This window comes from Varanus komodoensis, unplaced genomic scaffold (genome assembly GCF_004798865.1).
Source record: "Varanus komodoensis strain SLA01 unplaced genomic scaffold, ASM479886v1 scaffold67, whole genome shotgun sequence".
Taxonomy (NCBI): domain Eukaryota; kingdom Metazoa; phylum Chordata; class Lepidosauria; order Squamata; family Varanidae; genus Varanus; species Varanus komodoensis.
The window spans coordinates 2563274-2577901 of NW_025336308.1; the positions used below are offsets into that span (position 1 = coordinate 2563274).

At 57.4% G+C, this 14628-nt stretch overlaps 1 protein-coding gene across 1 annotated transcript in view; it reads left to right on the forward strand.

Moving 5' to 3' along the window:
• The window catches only part of HCN4 (hyperpolarization activated cyclic nucleotide gated potassium channel 4), a 61171-nt gene extending 50320 nt beyond the window's left edge, over positions 1-10851 (forward strand). Inside the window, exons 5-8 of the mRNA XM_044450574.1 lie at positions 2563-2709; positions 3418-3658; positions 6560-6724; positions 9311-10851. Of these exons, the coding sequence (XP_044306509.1) occupies positions 2563-2709; positions 3418-3658; positions 6560-6724; positions 9311-10851 (2094 nt within the window). The remainder of the gene's footprint in view (positions 1-2562; positions 2710-3417; positions 3659-6559; positions 6725-9310) is intronic.
• Positions 10852-14628: the final 3777 nt, after the last annotated feature.

Consider the following 14628-nt stretch of genomic DNA (forward strand, 5'->3'; position numbering starts at 1 on the left):
TCAATGGAACTTTACCCCTATATTAGCGTTATTGGTGTGCACCAGGGAAGGGTTAGGGTTAGGAAAACGGGGTGTCCTGGCACGGTTCTGATGGTTGGAATGTGTTTAGAAGGGGCAGAAAGGATGAGCTGTGCAGAAAAAGCTACTCAAGGAAGGCTTTTTCAAAATCACCCTCTTTTCAATGGAACTTTACCCCTATGTTAGGTTAGGGGTGTGCACCAGGGTAGGGTTAGGGTTAGGAAAACGAGGTGTCCTGGCATGGTTCTGATGGTTGGAATGTGTTTAGAAGGGTCATAAAGGGTGAGCTGGGCAGAAAAAGCTACTCAAGGAAGGCTTTTTCAAAATCACCCTCTTTTCAATGGAACTATACCCCTATATTAGTGTTAGGGGTGTGCACCAGGGTAGGGTTAGGGTTAGGAAAATGAGGTGTCCTGGCATGATTCTGATGGTTGCAATGTGTTTACAAGGGGCAGAAAGGATGAGCTGGGCAGAAAAAGCTACTCAAGGAAGGCTTTTTCAAAATCTCCCTCTTTTCAATGGAAATTTACCCCTATGTTAGCGTTATTGGTGTGCACAAGGGTAGGGTTAGGGCTAGGAAAACGGGGTGTCCTGGCATGATTCTGATGGTTGGAATGTGTTTAGAAGCGGCAGAAAGGATGAGCTGGGCAGAAAAACTTACTCAAGGAAGGCTTTTTCAAAATCACCCTCTTTTCAATGGAACTTTACCCCTATATTAGGGTTAGGGGTGTGCACCAGGGTAGGGTTAGGGTTAGGAAAATTAGGTGTCCTGGCATCGTTCTCATGGTTGGAATGTGTTTAGAAGGGCCAGAAAGGATGAGCTGGGCAGAAAAACTTACTCAAGGAAGGCTTTTTCAAAATCGCCCTCTTTTCAATGGAACTTGACCCCTATATTAGGGTTAGGGGTGTGCACCAGGGTAGGGTTAGGGTTAGGAAAACGAGGTGTCCTGGCATCGTTCTGATGGCTGGAATGTGTTTAGAAGGGGCAGAAAGGATGAGCTGGGCCGAAAAACCTACTCAAGGAAGGCTTTTTCAAAATCACCCTCTTTTCACTGGAACTTTACCCCTATGTTAGGTTAGGGGTGTGCACCAGGATAGGGTTAGGGTTAGGAAAACGGGGTGTCCTGGCATGATTCTGATGGTTGGAATGTCTTTAGAAGGGGCAGAAAGGATGAGCTGGGCAGAAACACTTACTCAAGGAAGGCTTTTTCAAAATCGCCCTCTTTTCAATGGAACTTTACCCCTATGTTAGGTTTTGTGGTGTGCACCAGGGTAGGGTTAGGGTTAGGAAAACGGGGTGTAATTTCCAGAAACGGGGGTAATTTCCAGATTTGGGAAAAGAGGCCTGGTAAAAGAAACCAATTCGCCTCCTCGGGAGGAAGCGAGTCCCTCTGAGCCGGTTCCCTGGCGCCGAAGGCCTCCCTGGGATGAGTTTGGTCCCTGCTTGTGGGCACCAAAGCTGTTCTTGGACAAAGTCGTCTGGGTCAAGCTCCCCTCCCTTTTGCTGGCTTCATAAATACCCGACAGCCACAAGAAACGCTTTCCTTACCTGGTGTCCCTCCCAAATGCTTTTGGACTCCCATCGTCCCCACCCTGCATGACCAACAGTCAGGGATGCTGGAAATCGTCGTCCACAATAGCTGGAGAAGGAGCTGGAGTAGGGAAGGGTGAACCGAGGGTTATGTTCTGAAGATGCATCCATCTCTAAATTACTTGAAAATGTCGCATTTGCAAACTCCAAGGGTTTAATTAGAGTTGGGGCTTATCATGCATCCAGGTTTCCAAGCTGGCATGCCGCCGAAGGTCACGCTCATAACAAGTCACATCTCTTTCTAATGAGTCTTTTTGGCAAACTCTCTTAATTAGTCATGCAAAGATAGTGCTGCCGTTGTGCCCCTGGGCATGTGCAGAGTGCCTCACCCTCCCATTTCGCAGCATCATTCTAACCAGCCTCCAAAGAGCTGAGAAGGGGTGATTTGAGGCCAAAACGTTGGGTGGCTGTGGGACCTTTCCCATTCTCCTTTGGGGCCGTCAGCTCCGTGGAGGAAGCATCCTAGGATGGGGGAAGGGCAGGGAGAAGGGGTGTGTGTGTGTGTGTGTGTGTGTAGGCAGCAGCAATCCAGAGGGTGCCCATTTTAATTACGCAGTTTAATTATCATGCATTGTTTTGTGGATTGAAACAGAGCTAATACCCAGACTTTTTCCTTGAAAATGCGCAGCTCCTGCAAGTTGCGCCCCTTTGCATTGGAAATGCTTCCCTGGCAGAAACTGATCGGTAGAAATGGACTGAGCGCATATTATTCCTCACTCAATGAATCGATGTTAGACATGTAAGACCGTTGGAAAGGTTCGGGGCTTTTTAGTGTAGTTTGAGGAAGCTGGAATGTAATATCGAGGAATGTCGTGTGGGGAGGGCTAGAAGACGCTGCAGGAGGACAGAGCGGGGGTCCCCAGCAGCTCAGAGGGTTTCCGCCAGGGCGTGTGCGGGACGCACCAGTCCTTCCTCCCTCCCTCTGAGCATCCTCCTCCTTGTTCCCCACCCAGTACAAGCAAGTGGAGCAGTACATGTCCTTCCACAAGCTCCCGGCGGAAATGCGCCAGAGAATCCATGACTACTATGAGCATCGCTACCAGGGCAAGATGTTCGACGAGGAAAGCATCCTGGGGGAACTGAGCGAGCCCCTGAGAGAGGTGAGTGGCAGAGGGACGTGGTGGGCAGAGATCCCGGGGGTCCCCCGTCGACTGAGCGTGTCTGGAGCAGCGGCCAGTAAGGCTGCGTTGCTTGGTTACGAATTTGTGGGATGCAACAAGCAGATTAATCAACTGATATGCCGGTGTTAGTTGATTAATCTATTGCTTAATGCATGCACTTGTACCTGTGAGAAAGAATCCACAGTAGTTCTGTACTAAGAAGTGTGCTTCTTTAGCTTAGGATGATGCGTGTGTGTTGAAGGTTTTGTTGGAGTCAAGGGTCCCCAAGAAGGGCCCTTTTCGGCCACAAATATTTGCCCAAACGTTCAGTGCAGCCTCACTTTTCAAATTCAAGAGGGAAAGGGAAAGCAAGTTTTTCGTTTGTCACAGCTTTGCCTTTGTGGGTTTGTGGGAATGTCAATGCATTAGATGTGAGTTTAATTGTTTTCAGCGCCATCTGTTGGATGGGCAGCTTTGCTCACAGAGTTCAAGTATGACCAAAATGCTTAAATGAGGGGCAATGACCCTGGTGGTACCTGTCAAATGTCTTTGACTGCAGTCCCCATGATTGCTAGCCGCCGGCCCTGCTGGCTGGGGCTGAGGGCAGTTGTCACACACACCTGGGAGGCACCTGGCTGGGCGAAGCAAAAGGGAACGAAACCCTCACTACTACCTCTCTGAACGCTCTCGCTCGCTCTCTCACATCAGGAGATCATCAACTTCAACTGCCGGAAGCTGGTGGCCTCCATGCCGCTCTTCGCCAACGCCGACCCCAATTTCGTCACCTCCATGCTGACCAAGCTGCGCTTCGAGGTGTTCCAGCCCGCCGACTACATCATCCGGGAGGGGACCATCGGGAAGAAGATGTATTTCATCCAGCACGGGGTCGTCAGTGTGCTCACCAAGGGGAACAAGGAGACCAAGCTGGCCGACGGATCCTACTTTGGAGGTGAATGAGTCTCCGCGTGGCCCCGCAAAGCAGCCGCCTTGTACGGAGTCTCCCAGGGGACCAGCTGGCCCAGGATAGCCAACACGGCTGGGAACAGCTCTTCCCGGCTGCTGGCTTCTTCGAGAGGCATCCTCTGCTCTCCTTCTCCGTGGAACGATGGTCCCAAGCCCCAGGGGGTAGGGGAAATTATTCCGTCCACTTCGGATGCGGATTGAGGCAGAGCTCAGAGGAAACGGAGCCACTGATGGGGCTGGCGGATGAGACCAGCATCCCAGAAGTGCTGTTGCCAAGTCCCCACGAACCCTGGTGCCACGACACCACTGCCAGCAGCTGCAGTGTGTGCCTGCAAAGCCGCGAGTCAGAGCATTTGAGGCAATAAGGGAAGAAGAGCGCTGCATGACGGAGCGGTGCTTCCACCGATGTCCGATTTCCGCGTGCGGGAGGCACGGGACAGGTCCGGACTTCCAGGCAAGGAAGCCGGGGACGTTGTGTGTCGTTTTGTGAAGCTGGAGGGCTTCAGAAACTAGCTAAATCGCCACACCCGCAGCTCACCTCCCAACCAGGACACTCCGAGCAGAAAGGTGGGCAGCGTTGCAGTCAATGCAGCAACCAAACTCCGCACCTGGCGTGCCAGGGCAGGGAAACCAGCCGCGTGAACTTGCTCGCAGCCTTCATTGCGGAGCTTGCTCCCTTCCCTGCCCAGCCACCACAGCTCCTGTGCGCAGTTTCGGCGTGCGATTTGCAAAAGGTGCGGTTTGTTGGCTGGATGCACGTCTTGCAGACGGCGCAGTTTTGTACCCATGGCAGTCATGGAGTCGTGGTGTCAGTGCGCACTGTGCGGATCCATGCATTGTGCTCTCGAGCCTTTTCCGGATGCGCATGGTTCTCTCATTTTCCGTACGCATTGCCAGCTCACGAGCTTGCTGTTTTCTGACAGCAGCCTGAGTTCATTTGCACGTTTGGTTGCAGCAGCTGCAAACTGAGTAATCTCTCCCTGGAAGGCAAACCCGCCGAATTTCTGGTCCTTCTCTCGCTGTTTGGGGCGCTTGCCGCCCCCCAGTGGCAGGAGAAGGGATCGCCCGAATGAGCCTGAACTCTGATGAAGCGTCTGTATGAGTAGACCTGCCCGCTTCATCCTGCTGCCCAAATAGCCGTCTAAATTGCAAAGTCAGGGAGACAGGAGAGGAAGCAAAGAAGCCCATCGGGTTCTGAGGGGAGATTGGTCTGAGAACCCAGTTCGGGGTCCTCCTTAGTCCCTGAGTAGAGTCTCCAGCGATGGAAGCAATTTTGTGTGCCATTGGAATGATGCTTCGCACATGATGCTGAGCGCATGCAAGCGCAGTGCGCGGCTGCACTTGCCGGCAGCATGTTCCTCCGTGCCCCTTCCCCATCTGCATGCAGCTGGCAGATGCCGTGAAAGAGGATGCACCCACACGGACTCTGTGCATGCCCCTGGGAACTCTGCCGATGCTAGGGTTCCCAGCGGCAAGGACGGACTCACACCTGTGCGCTTCCTGAGGGCATACCCCAAATCAGGGCAAGCATGTGTAAATGAGGAAGCCGAACGCATCAGCATTCCCTCTGTGTTTGCTCAGTACTGATATTCACAACACACATTTTCTTGGTGGCTAAAACTGTCGTCGTCGTCATCATTTCCTAGAATACTTTCTTCAAAAAAAAGACTCAAGATTTATGATAGAATTAAAACATGCCTGATTTAAAACAGCTGCAGCAATGATCCGTCCGCATGTAGCTGCCCCATAAAACAGTGGGGATGTGTGCGGATTAGGGCCCAAAGAGAGCCTTCAAGGGTTATGGAAACAAATTCTGTGTCAGGCGGAGAGCGGCAACTGGAATCTGCCGCTGGAGCGCCAAGGCCACTGGGACTAGAGAGGGCCAGGAAGCGATGGAGGGTCAGGAACCCCCCAGTCCTGTGGGGGAGTTTAGTGCACAAACTGATACAGAGCCGGACAGACCGTTGAAGCAACGGCCTCAGGCGGAGGGTCTCAGGCATCCCATGGCAGAGAAGCAAGAGACCCCACCGTGAAGATGGAGCGAGGAGAACCGTTCCCCTTGGAACCGGCATTCTCCCGTTGCGCTGAATTTCCATAATGGCCAGTAATCTGACCGTGCTCGCTTCTTCTGCAGTTAATTTCTCCGATGCCCCTTCTCTTGCTCAAAACGCCGGCTGAGCTGGGCAGGTTTAGCACCGCGTAGGCATTGTTGGGAAGGCGGTGTCCTCGTCTGCAGGGAAGGTGGGGAGAAGGTGCAAGCACAGCTGACTACACGAAACAGCCCGACGGAGGCCCAGGGCCAGAGAACACGCTTAATCTAGCACGGGGTGGCCCTCACCGGGAGCGCGTCCCTCGAGCGGGGCTGGATGACCTTGCGCCTTGCGGTGCCCCTTCAGACCGCCAGCCTCCCTTGCTGATGGCGGTGTGCTTAATCGCGGTCAAGGCCCCACAGCCATCAATCTGCCAAACCAAATCAAATATAAAACCCGAAGCAGAAAATGAAGTCAATTTAAGCACTTGTGTTCAAGGTGCCATCCAGTGGGTGTTCAGGCAGAAAAAACCACCCGCGTTCCCCCAGCCAGCATATCTGGGAACCGTCGCCCCCTTTTCTGTCTAAGCATATTGGGATTGCGTTCAAGAGCTGCAAGCGACAGCGAAGGTGCTTCGGCTTCTCTTGAAAGGAGGGGGTGGAAAGAGTCGTGTGGATGGGCTGGTAACGCAACTGGGGGCATCAAGGCAGCGCGAAGCAGGTTTTGAAGTCAGCTGCCGCTGGGGAGCAGGGAGGGACGCGGCCTTAGGGAGGTGCTTGTCCAGCTGCGGAGACGCACGGCATCTGGGGTGGAGGGCCCGCCCAGGCCAAACGTTTCAAGCCTGCCTTTCATTCCAGAAATCTGCCTGCTGACTCGTGGCCGGCGCACGGCGAGCGTGAGGGCCGACACGTACTGTCGCCTCTACTCCCTCTCCGTGGACAACTTCAACGAGGTGCTGGAGGAATATCCGATGATGAGAAGGGCTTTTGAAACGGTGGCGCTGGATCGGCTGGACAGAATCGGTGCGTTCCTCATGTGTCGTCTGCGAAGTGGGTCCAGTGCAGGGACGGGGGGCAGACTCAGTCCCAAACACAGAGTCCGATATCTAGGAAATCTAAACATCAGAGAAAATTCTGGTCCCTCTGGGTGCATCTTGCCCAGCTAGTACAAACCGGTCAAAGAGAGGAGGAATTGTGCCACTACGCAAGCACAGAATTGCTTTTCCTTAGCCAAGTCAGATCACTGCCAGTTCGGTTTCTTGCCCCATGATGAAAAAAGCAGTAAGCTGTGTACCTGCCATCTGGGGGAATCTCGACGTCTGCGAAGGCCGTGGCACCTCGGTGGACTCGGACCAGGCGGTGCGATGCTCTTGCCTTCGCTTGCCTTGCGCTCGCTCTGCTGCGCACCGTGGAAAGGGCCCTCCACATCTCCTGTGCTAGTTGGCCGTGGTTTTATCAATACCCTCTCGTTTTTGCTGTATTGCTTTAGTCTTGTATCATCCGCTGCTCTGGAAATCTCCATGCTGGAGCAGAAGATGAATCTTGTAAATCGCATCAGCTGAACAGGGCTGGATGCCTAGTGGGAAAACCGTGGCAGGAGAGATTTAAACGCTCCGTTCTCCACCAGCAGCACGCAGATTGAAATCAGAGGCAGGGTGTGTGCGTATATTTAAAGGTGGGAGAGCGATTCACGGGCCTCCCACGTAACGTGTGGCTTGGTCCGTAGGTGAGGCCTGTGTTGGTTCACGTGTGTGCTTGCACATGGATGTGTGCGTGTGTCCATCTGTCGTGTCGCAGGCAAGCCTGGGAAGCTCTTGGTGTGAGCCTCGCTTCCCAGCCTCGGCAGTGCAGAGGGACTGGCTGGTGCGCCACGGACGCGGCGGGGGGCATGTTGCCGGGCCAAGCTGCCCCCTGAGGGCTGGCCGCTCCTGAGCTGACTCCTCGTGCTTTCCCAGATCCCACCACTTGGGAGCTGCTTTGTTCCCGGCAACAGGGAAAGGTCTCGGAGAGAAGGCAGGGGCCGCAGCCCTTCCAAGTGCTGCCAGAGTCCTGGGCCAAAGATGGAGAAAGCACTGGGACACCTGGGGGTGACCGCTGGGGCGTCTGCAGAACGCCGCGGCGAAAAGTTTCCCATCTGATTAGCTGATGCCATCGCAGAGGTCTCCCGCTCTCCTGGGAGGAGGATTTTCTGGAACCATCCTGTGTTCCCTTGAGGCTGCAAGTGGCTGCCCCCCCCCCACCCAAATGCTATGCATCTGACTCAGAGCTGACTTATAAAAAGAGTCCTCATTTGTTAACCTCATTGCTTAGGAATAACATGTAAATATTTCATTTCCATTGCATAGCAGCACATTTGCTTTCTGCTCATCAAGGTGTGGGAAAACTGCCAGGCCAGGCCTGCCTCTTCCCAAAGGGTAAGACCAGAACTGAGATGTGCAGCCATGGAAGCACATGGTGCTCCAGCACCGCCCTTCCCACGGTGGCCGGCCTGTGCGCGCGAGGGCTGGGAGGTGGCCCCCTGCCCCCACTGTCTCGCCCCCCTTGCTGAACCAAGCTGGCGAGCTAGGGGCAGACTTCCTCTGGGTAGGGAGGCGCCATTCTCTGGAGCACACAAGCTGTGCATGTCATTGCAGAGGTACCAGCTGGCGACCCCCCCTGTTTCCTGCAGCAGGGCAAGGAACAAGGCAGCACCCCTCCCACTGCAGGGAGGAGAGCCAGGGAGGCTTTTCTTCAGCCACGACTAGAGGCGGCTCCCGGTCCTGCACCCACAGGCAGCAGGCTAGCTCAGGAGGCTCAGGCGGGTCACACGCTTGGTGCGCCACCTGAGACAGCCTCACGGCAGGGGAGGTCAGACACCAGAAGCCTCAACGCCACCAAGGGCAGCCACCGTCCTCCCGCCGAAGCTTCTGCAGGGCTTCTGCTGCATGGCTTCCTCCAGATCCGTTGGACTACATCCCCCATTACTCGCAGTCAGGCTGGTTGGGAGTGATGGGAGATGCAACTCAGAGCATCTGGGGGGGCATTGCATGGACTGGCACCGGGTTGGCAAGGCTGGTGGAGGCTCTTCTTTGGACGGCAGCAGGATTCCTCGTGAGGGACCTCAGGTGACCGAGCTTCTTCTGAGAAACCTCCATCCTTGCGCTGCCCTCGCTCCAGATCAGCGCCTCCAACCGATCGGCTTCTCTGGGCCACACGAGAAGAAGGAGGACCGTCTTGGGCCGCACATTAAATGCACAAGCACGGACGAACCCTGATGAGCAGAAAGAGGCCTGTGCATAATTTTCGTGGCATCAGCCACCACGGAGAAGCCACAAGGGCCTCGCGTAAAAATCCTAAGAGAGCCTCCGCACGTTCCTTATAGGTGGCGTTGCGACACAACCTTGTCGTCTACCACGTTCATGCTGGAGACCCACACAGCCGCGTTCCAAAGAATTGCATAACGTTTTAAGCACGTTGATGATTTTGGGCTGGGCCTCCGCCAGAGCCATGCCGGCCACGCTGGCCCATGGGCCGCGGGTTGGACGCCCCTGCTCTGGGTCGACGGGAGGCCTCCTCCGAGCCCCGCGACGGCCTCCGGGCCACACTGACCTCTCGCGCTTCCCTCCCCAGGCAAGAAGAACTCCATCCTGCTGCACAAGGTGCAGCACGACCTCAACTCGGGCGTCTTCAACTACCAGGAGAACGAGATCATCCAGCAGATCGTGCAGCACGACCGCGAGATGGCGCACTGCGCGCACAACGTCCCGCCCGCGGCAGCCTCCACGCCCACGCCGGTCATCTGGACGCCGCTCATCCAGGCCCCCCTGCAGGCCGCGGCCGCCACCACCTCCGTGGCCATCGCGCTCACCCATCACCCCCGCCTGCCCGCGGCCATCTTCCGCCCGCCCGTCTCCGTCCTGGGCTCCCTGGGGCAGGCGCAGGGCCAGACGCCGCGGCGCCTGCGGCGGCTCCACTCCCTGGTCTCGTCGGCGGGGCCCTCCGCCATGGGCTCCCCCGCCAGCACGCCCTCGCAGCAGCACACGCCGGGCGCCGAGACCCTCTCCTCCTCCTGCTTCCAGATCCAGCAGCTGGCGGGCTTCACGGCCTCTGCCGGGCTGGGCCAGTTCCACCGGGCCTCCTCCGGCTCGCCCTCCGCCGGCTGCGCTCAGCGCTCCCTGGGCAGCCCGCCCTCGGCTGGACGGGGCCCCCTCCGGCCGGGGCCGGCGGACTCGCCCGAGGGGGCCGCTCCACCGCAGGCCGCAGACAGCGGCCTGTCCAGCGCATTCGGCCCCTTCCAGAAGGCCCCCGCCAGCCCACCCTCGGCCCTCCCCGCCTTTGCCCCGCCCTCGGCCAACCGCCCCGGCAGCCCCCTTGGCCCTCTGCAACCCGCCTGCAGGCCCCTCCCGGGGGGGCCGTCCCAGCAGCTCTCAGGACCCGGGGCCCCGGGCGGGACGAGCCACTTCCCGCCGCCTCCCTCGTCCGGGTCCCCCTCCTCCGGCCCCGGCCAGCCTCCGCAGGCTCTGGGGGGCTCCGCCTCGGTAGCCCCGTGTCCAGCCCCGCCAAGTGCATTACGACCTCCGGCCGCGCCTGCTGCAGCTGCCCACCCGCACCAGGACAGGCCGCCCCACGCCTCCCTGTCTCCCCCGCACCGGCCTGCCGCCACCCCGCCTTCGTACTCGCCGTCAGGCCTTAGCCCCCCAAGCCACAGCCCCGCGGCCAGGACTTTGCAGCGCGGCCCCTCCGGGGCGCTGGGCTCCCGCGGGTCCCTGCTGACGCCTCAGGCCCTGCAGCCCAGAAGTGGCCCCTCGCTCCCGCCCGGACGGTTGACCCAGGACCTCAAGCTCATCTCTGCTTCGCAGCCGTCTCTGCCCCACGGCGCCGCCCAGACTCTGCTGCAGGGCTCGCCCCACTCCTCGAGGGAGTCGGTGTCCAGCTTCTCGTCCTTCTCCGGAGGGGGCGGGGGCCAGCCCCCTGGGAAGCCATACGGCGGCGTGCCCGGGCGGGTGACTCTGCCGCGCCCCACGTCCTCAGGGTCTCTGCCTCCTCCGCCGGCTCGCGAGGCCAGCTGTGCCGTCTCCCCGCCTCTGACCGCCGTCGAAGGGAAGACGGGCCCGCGAGGGCTGCCTGGAGAGCGGGAACCCACGCGAGCGAAACTGCCCTCCAATTTGTGAGACGTGCCCCCTTCTCCCGCCCAAACCCCTGCCCTCTCCCCCACCAGCTGAGGAGCCGTTCGATTTCATTTGTGCTTTTCGGATCCCGGTAGACTTTTGCGCAACGCCCATTTTCTCCCTTTCTTTTCTTCGAGTTTAACGATGATTAGAGGTTTTAAAAGAAACAAGAACTGCAACAACAAAAGATAACCAGGTATTCTTAGAGCTATAGATTTTCAGTCACTTTCTTTTATAGAGTATTTTATTACGTGCAGCAGAAGACTGGAAAGGAGAATGTAATCAATATGCAGTAATAACCCAGAGGAGTTGGTGTGGCGCGGCTCAGCCCTCGGGCTGGCAGTGTTGCTCCCCGCGGGATCCCACACCGGCGTGGGCGGGTGCCGGGGACCCAGGGCCGCCCCTTCGTCGGGGCAGCTCCCGGCCCTCCGCTGTTTACAGGCCCAGTTTCCTGTTTGACTTCATGGGACTCATAAGCGGGGTTTTGTGCACCCACAAAAGAGGACGGTGCCTGAAGCTGTGAGGGAAGGAGAATTCTCCAGCCCACCATTTGGCCGACGTCTGAATTTAGAACCTTTCAGACCCAAAGTCACATACCTCCGCATCCCCTTTCCCACCAAAATCGAAACCCTCAGCAGCAAAACAAGAAACCCCGGTGCTGAAATGCAGACGATTTCGCAGAGCTCAGCCATGAACCCGGAACGACAGTCTGCGTGTAGCTCCCCGACCCTCTGGCGTGGGGAAGAGTGGTCCACTCCCCTTGCCGGCTTCTTCGGCGTGGCTGCTGAGGCCGCCTCTCGGATGGCCGGATGGGTGCAGAGCTGGCTGCTAACCTTTGCCCTTGTTTTTCTGCTGAAAATGACCCCCCCCACCCCAAAAGGCTGCACTGCATCCAAGGCAGATGCGGATGGTCGGCTGACCCGACCCTTTGGGCTTTCAAGGGGTGGCCCTTGTGTGTGTGTGTGTGTGTGTGTGCGCGCGCGCGCACATGTGGGTGCTCACAGTTTGGCCTGGCAGCCAGATGGTCTTTCTCTCTCCCTCGCTTTCCATCCATCCATCCATCCATTCACTCACGCAGAGGCCCGCTGCCGGGCGCCATCTGCCGACTGCCGTGACGCCCTGTAAGATTCACGCTGGGAATGATGCTCCGTGATGCTGAAGCCCGGTTTCCGGGGACTTCATCCGAGAGGGGGAAATGGGAAGCACGCCCCTTCTCCTCCTGCTCGACAGTCCTGGGAAAGGAGCGATGTCTTTGCGCAGCATTGCTCCTGGCGCCATTTGTAACAGATTTTAAAAGCCAGGGGCCAACCGCAATGCTTTCCCTTCATTTAAAGGGAAACTTGCTTTTTGTTCCCGTTTGTTTTCTAAGGGGGGTAAAGAAGCAACCTCCCACACCGCCCTGCCATCTTTTCAGCACCCCGCCTGTCTCTTTCTCCTTCCTTTTTCCTATTTTTGCAAGCAGTTGGCAAAGAATGTGGAGCATCTCCCCACATGTTTGCTGGGGGGGGGGGCAAAGGTTCCCGCAGGGATGATTGGTGGGGGCCTGGCATGCCCTGGTGGGTGGACAGAACACCTGTGCTCAGTTCTTTCCTACCTGCGCAGGTAGAGGCAGCCTGCAGAAGGAATTTGCTTGGGAGAATAGCACAGGAGGAAGCGCCCTCTACTCGTTCTCATTTGGAGTTCCAGCTTCAGCCACTGGGCCGCGTGGGTGTCGCCTGCATGTGCCTCTTTAAAAGAAAAAAAGCAATAACGGAATTGTCATACTTCCACCTAGTGGTCAGTTCACAAATTTGAATTATGAACTACTCCTTTTAATTTGGGGGTTAAGAGAGAGGGGCACATCAGTGCTTGAACGTGGCCAGATTAAGAATTCAGAGGCCTGCAAAATGTTGCAAGCTGATTTGATTTCACCTGCAGAGCACCGTGTGTGTGTGTGTGTGTGTGTGTGTGTGTGTGTGTGTGTGTGTGTGTGTGTGTGACAGAGAATGAGAGAAAGAGAGAGAGAGAGAGAGAGAGGCCATCTGCTGTCCATACAGTTCCTGATTTCAGAAGCAGCAGGTTTCCCTAACTGCCTCCTAGGCACAGGTCCGTCAATGGCCTTCCCCCAAGGAAGCTGGCCGCAGCACCCCGGTTCCCTCCGTCCTGTCCCAGTGGCCTTTCGGCAGCTCCGGCAAACCTCTGCGGGCCTCAGTGAGCCAGTGGCTGGCTTCAGACGACCAATGCGCACGGCTGTGGGTTCCCCGCGGGGTGCCTGGGAGTCCCCTCTGAACCGTGTGGGCTCTTTCTGGCCAGCGGGGCAGGGCTGGGTCCGAGCCACACCTCTGCCCGGGGTTCAGCCGCAGCCTGTGCCCAGCCACACCTGCCCCGCCAAGGCGGCTTGTGTGGTTCGAGCGCAGCGATGGCGCTTCCCTGCCCGTCCGCAAGGCCAGTCAGTGGAAGCCGCCTGGCGCTTCCGTTCGCTGCTCCGTCTCCACGCCGCTGGCCGCTGCTGGCGACCTGGGGAGGAGCCGAAGTTGCACGGCGGAAAAGCTGGGGCGGCTCGGTGGGGCGGGGGAGCCGAACCCCTCCGCCGCGGCAGTCTTCTGTCCCCTCATCCATCGCGGGCGCTCGAGCCGGCATCGTGAAAGACGCACGCACACAGTCGCTCCCAATACGAGATGTTGCCGCGACGCACCGAGCCATCGCACCAGCCAGCCATACGCGCATCCCTGTCCCCGCTTTCAAGGGCGGCAGAAGTGGGGCGTTACTGTGTACCATTATATGAGCAATAAAACTGCTGGAGTGTCTCAGCTGCTGAGGGGAGGCCAGGAGGGTCCCAGCCGGAGAGGCCGGGCGGGAGGGTGGGCGACCGTGCGGCGCACCTGCGCTCTGTGCGGGCCCACGCCTCTGCCCTGCGCGCCCTTCCTCGCTTCCGCTCGGACGGCCTCGGTTTGGCCATGCCCCCGAAATCGTCTTCATCTCCTGAGCCGGTTCCCCCCCCCCCCCGGTCAAATGGCTCCAAGCCTCCTTTCCACTGGCCGTTCTTTCCGCTGGCCTTGCTGACCCGGAGCAAAGAACGAACAGGAGGCATGTCCGCCCCGCAGTGGGGCGAGATCCACTGGGGCGAGAGCGCTGACTCTTCCTGCTGCCCTGGGCTTTTTCCAAATACTGGCAGTTCTCTGGATCTTATACCAAAACGTGAGGGGTTCGGTTTTGTTTCGGATTTTGTTTTCTTTTGGAAGAAAAAAAAGCAAAAAGAACTCGTGTGCCTGTTATCTCCAGATGTTGCCCCGAGAACAGCCAGATGCTGCTCCTCCAAGTGCTTTGCTGGGCGGGAACTAAGGTTTAATTCAAGCTTCGGTCTTCCTTGAGGTTTAAGGGTACTCGGGGAGGGGGGGGGGGTTCTACTGAATAACAATACAGCTATATAGGTGTGTGTGTGTACAGAGGTGTATATGTTTATGCTGCCAGCATATATACACCCCTATGCACACAAACGACATGCACATAAATATTATAGATATATATTCTAGTTTCAAAAGATATGCCAATATTGACCTTTTGCGAGGGGCAGCTGGTCGCTGGCCTAAGCCCAGGTTGAGAGAGACGAAGCAAGCTCAACGGGGCTAAGTTAGGCCACGGGTGGAGTGAAGGTGGCCTACAACTCCCATCATCCCTGCCTGTTGACCATGTGGTTGGGAGTTGCGCCAGGTAGACATCTCTCGGATCGGAGTCTTGGAGTAGAGCCCACTCAGCCATAAAGCTCACAGGGTGGCCCTTGGCCAGTCCATTTTCTCAGCC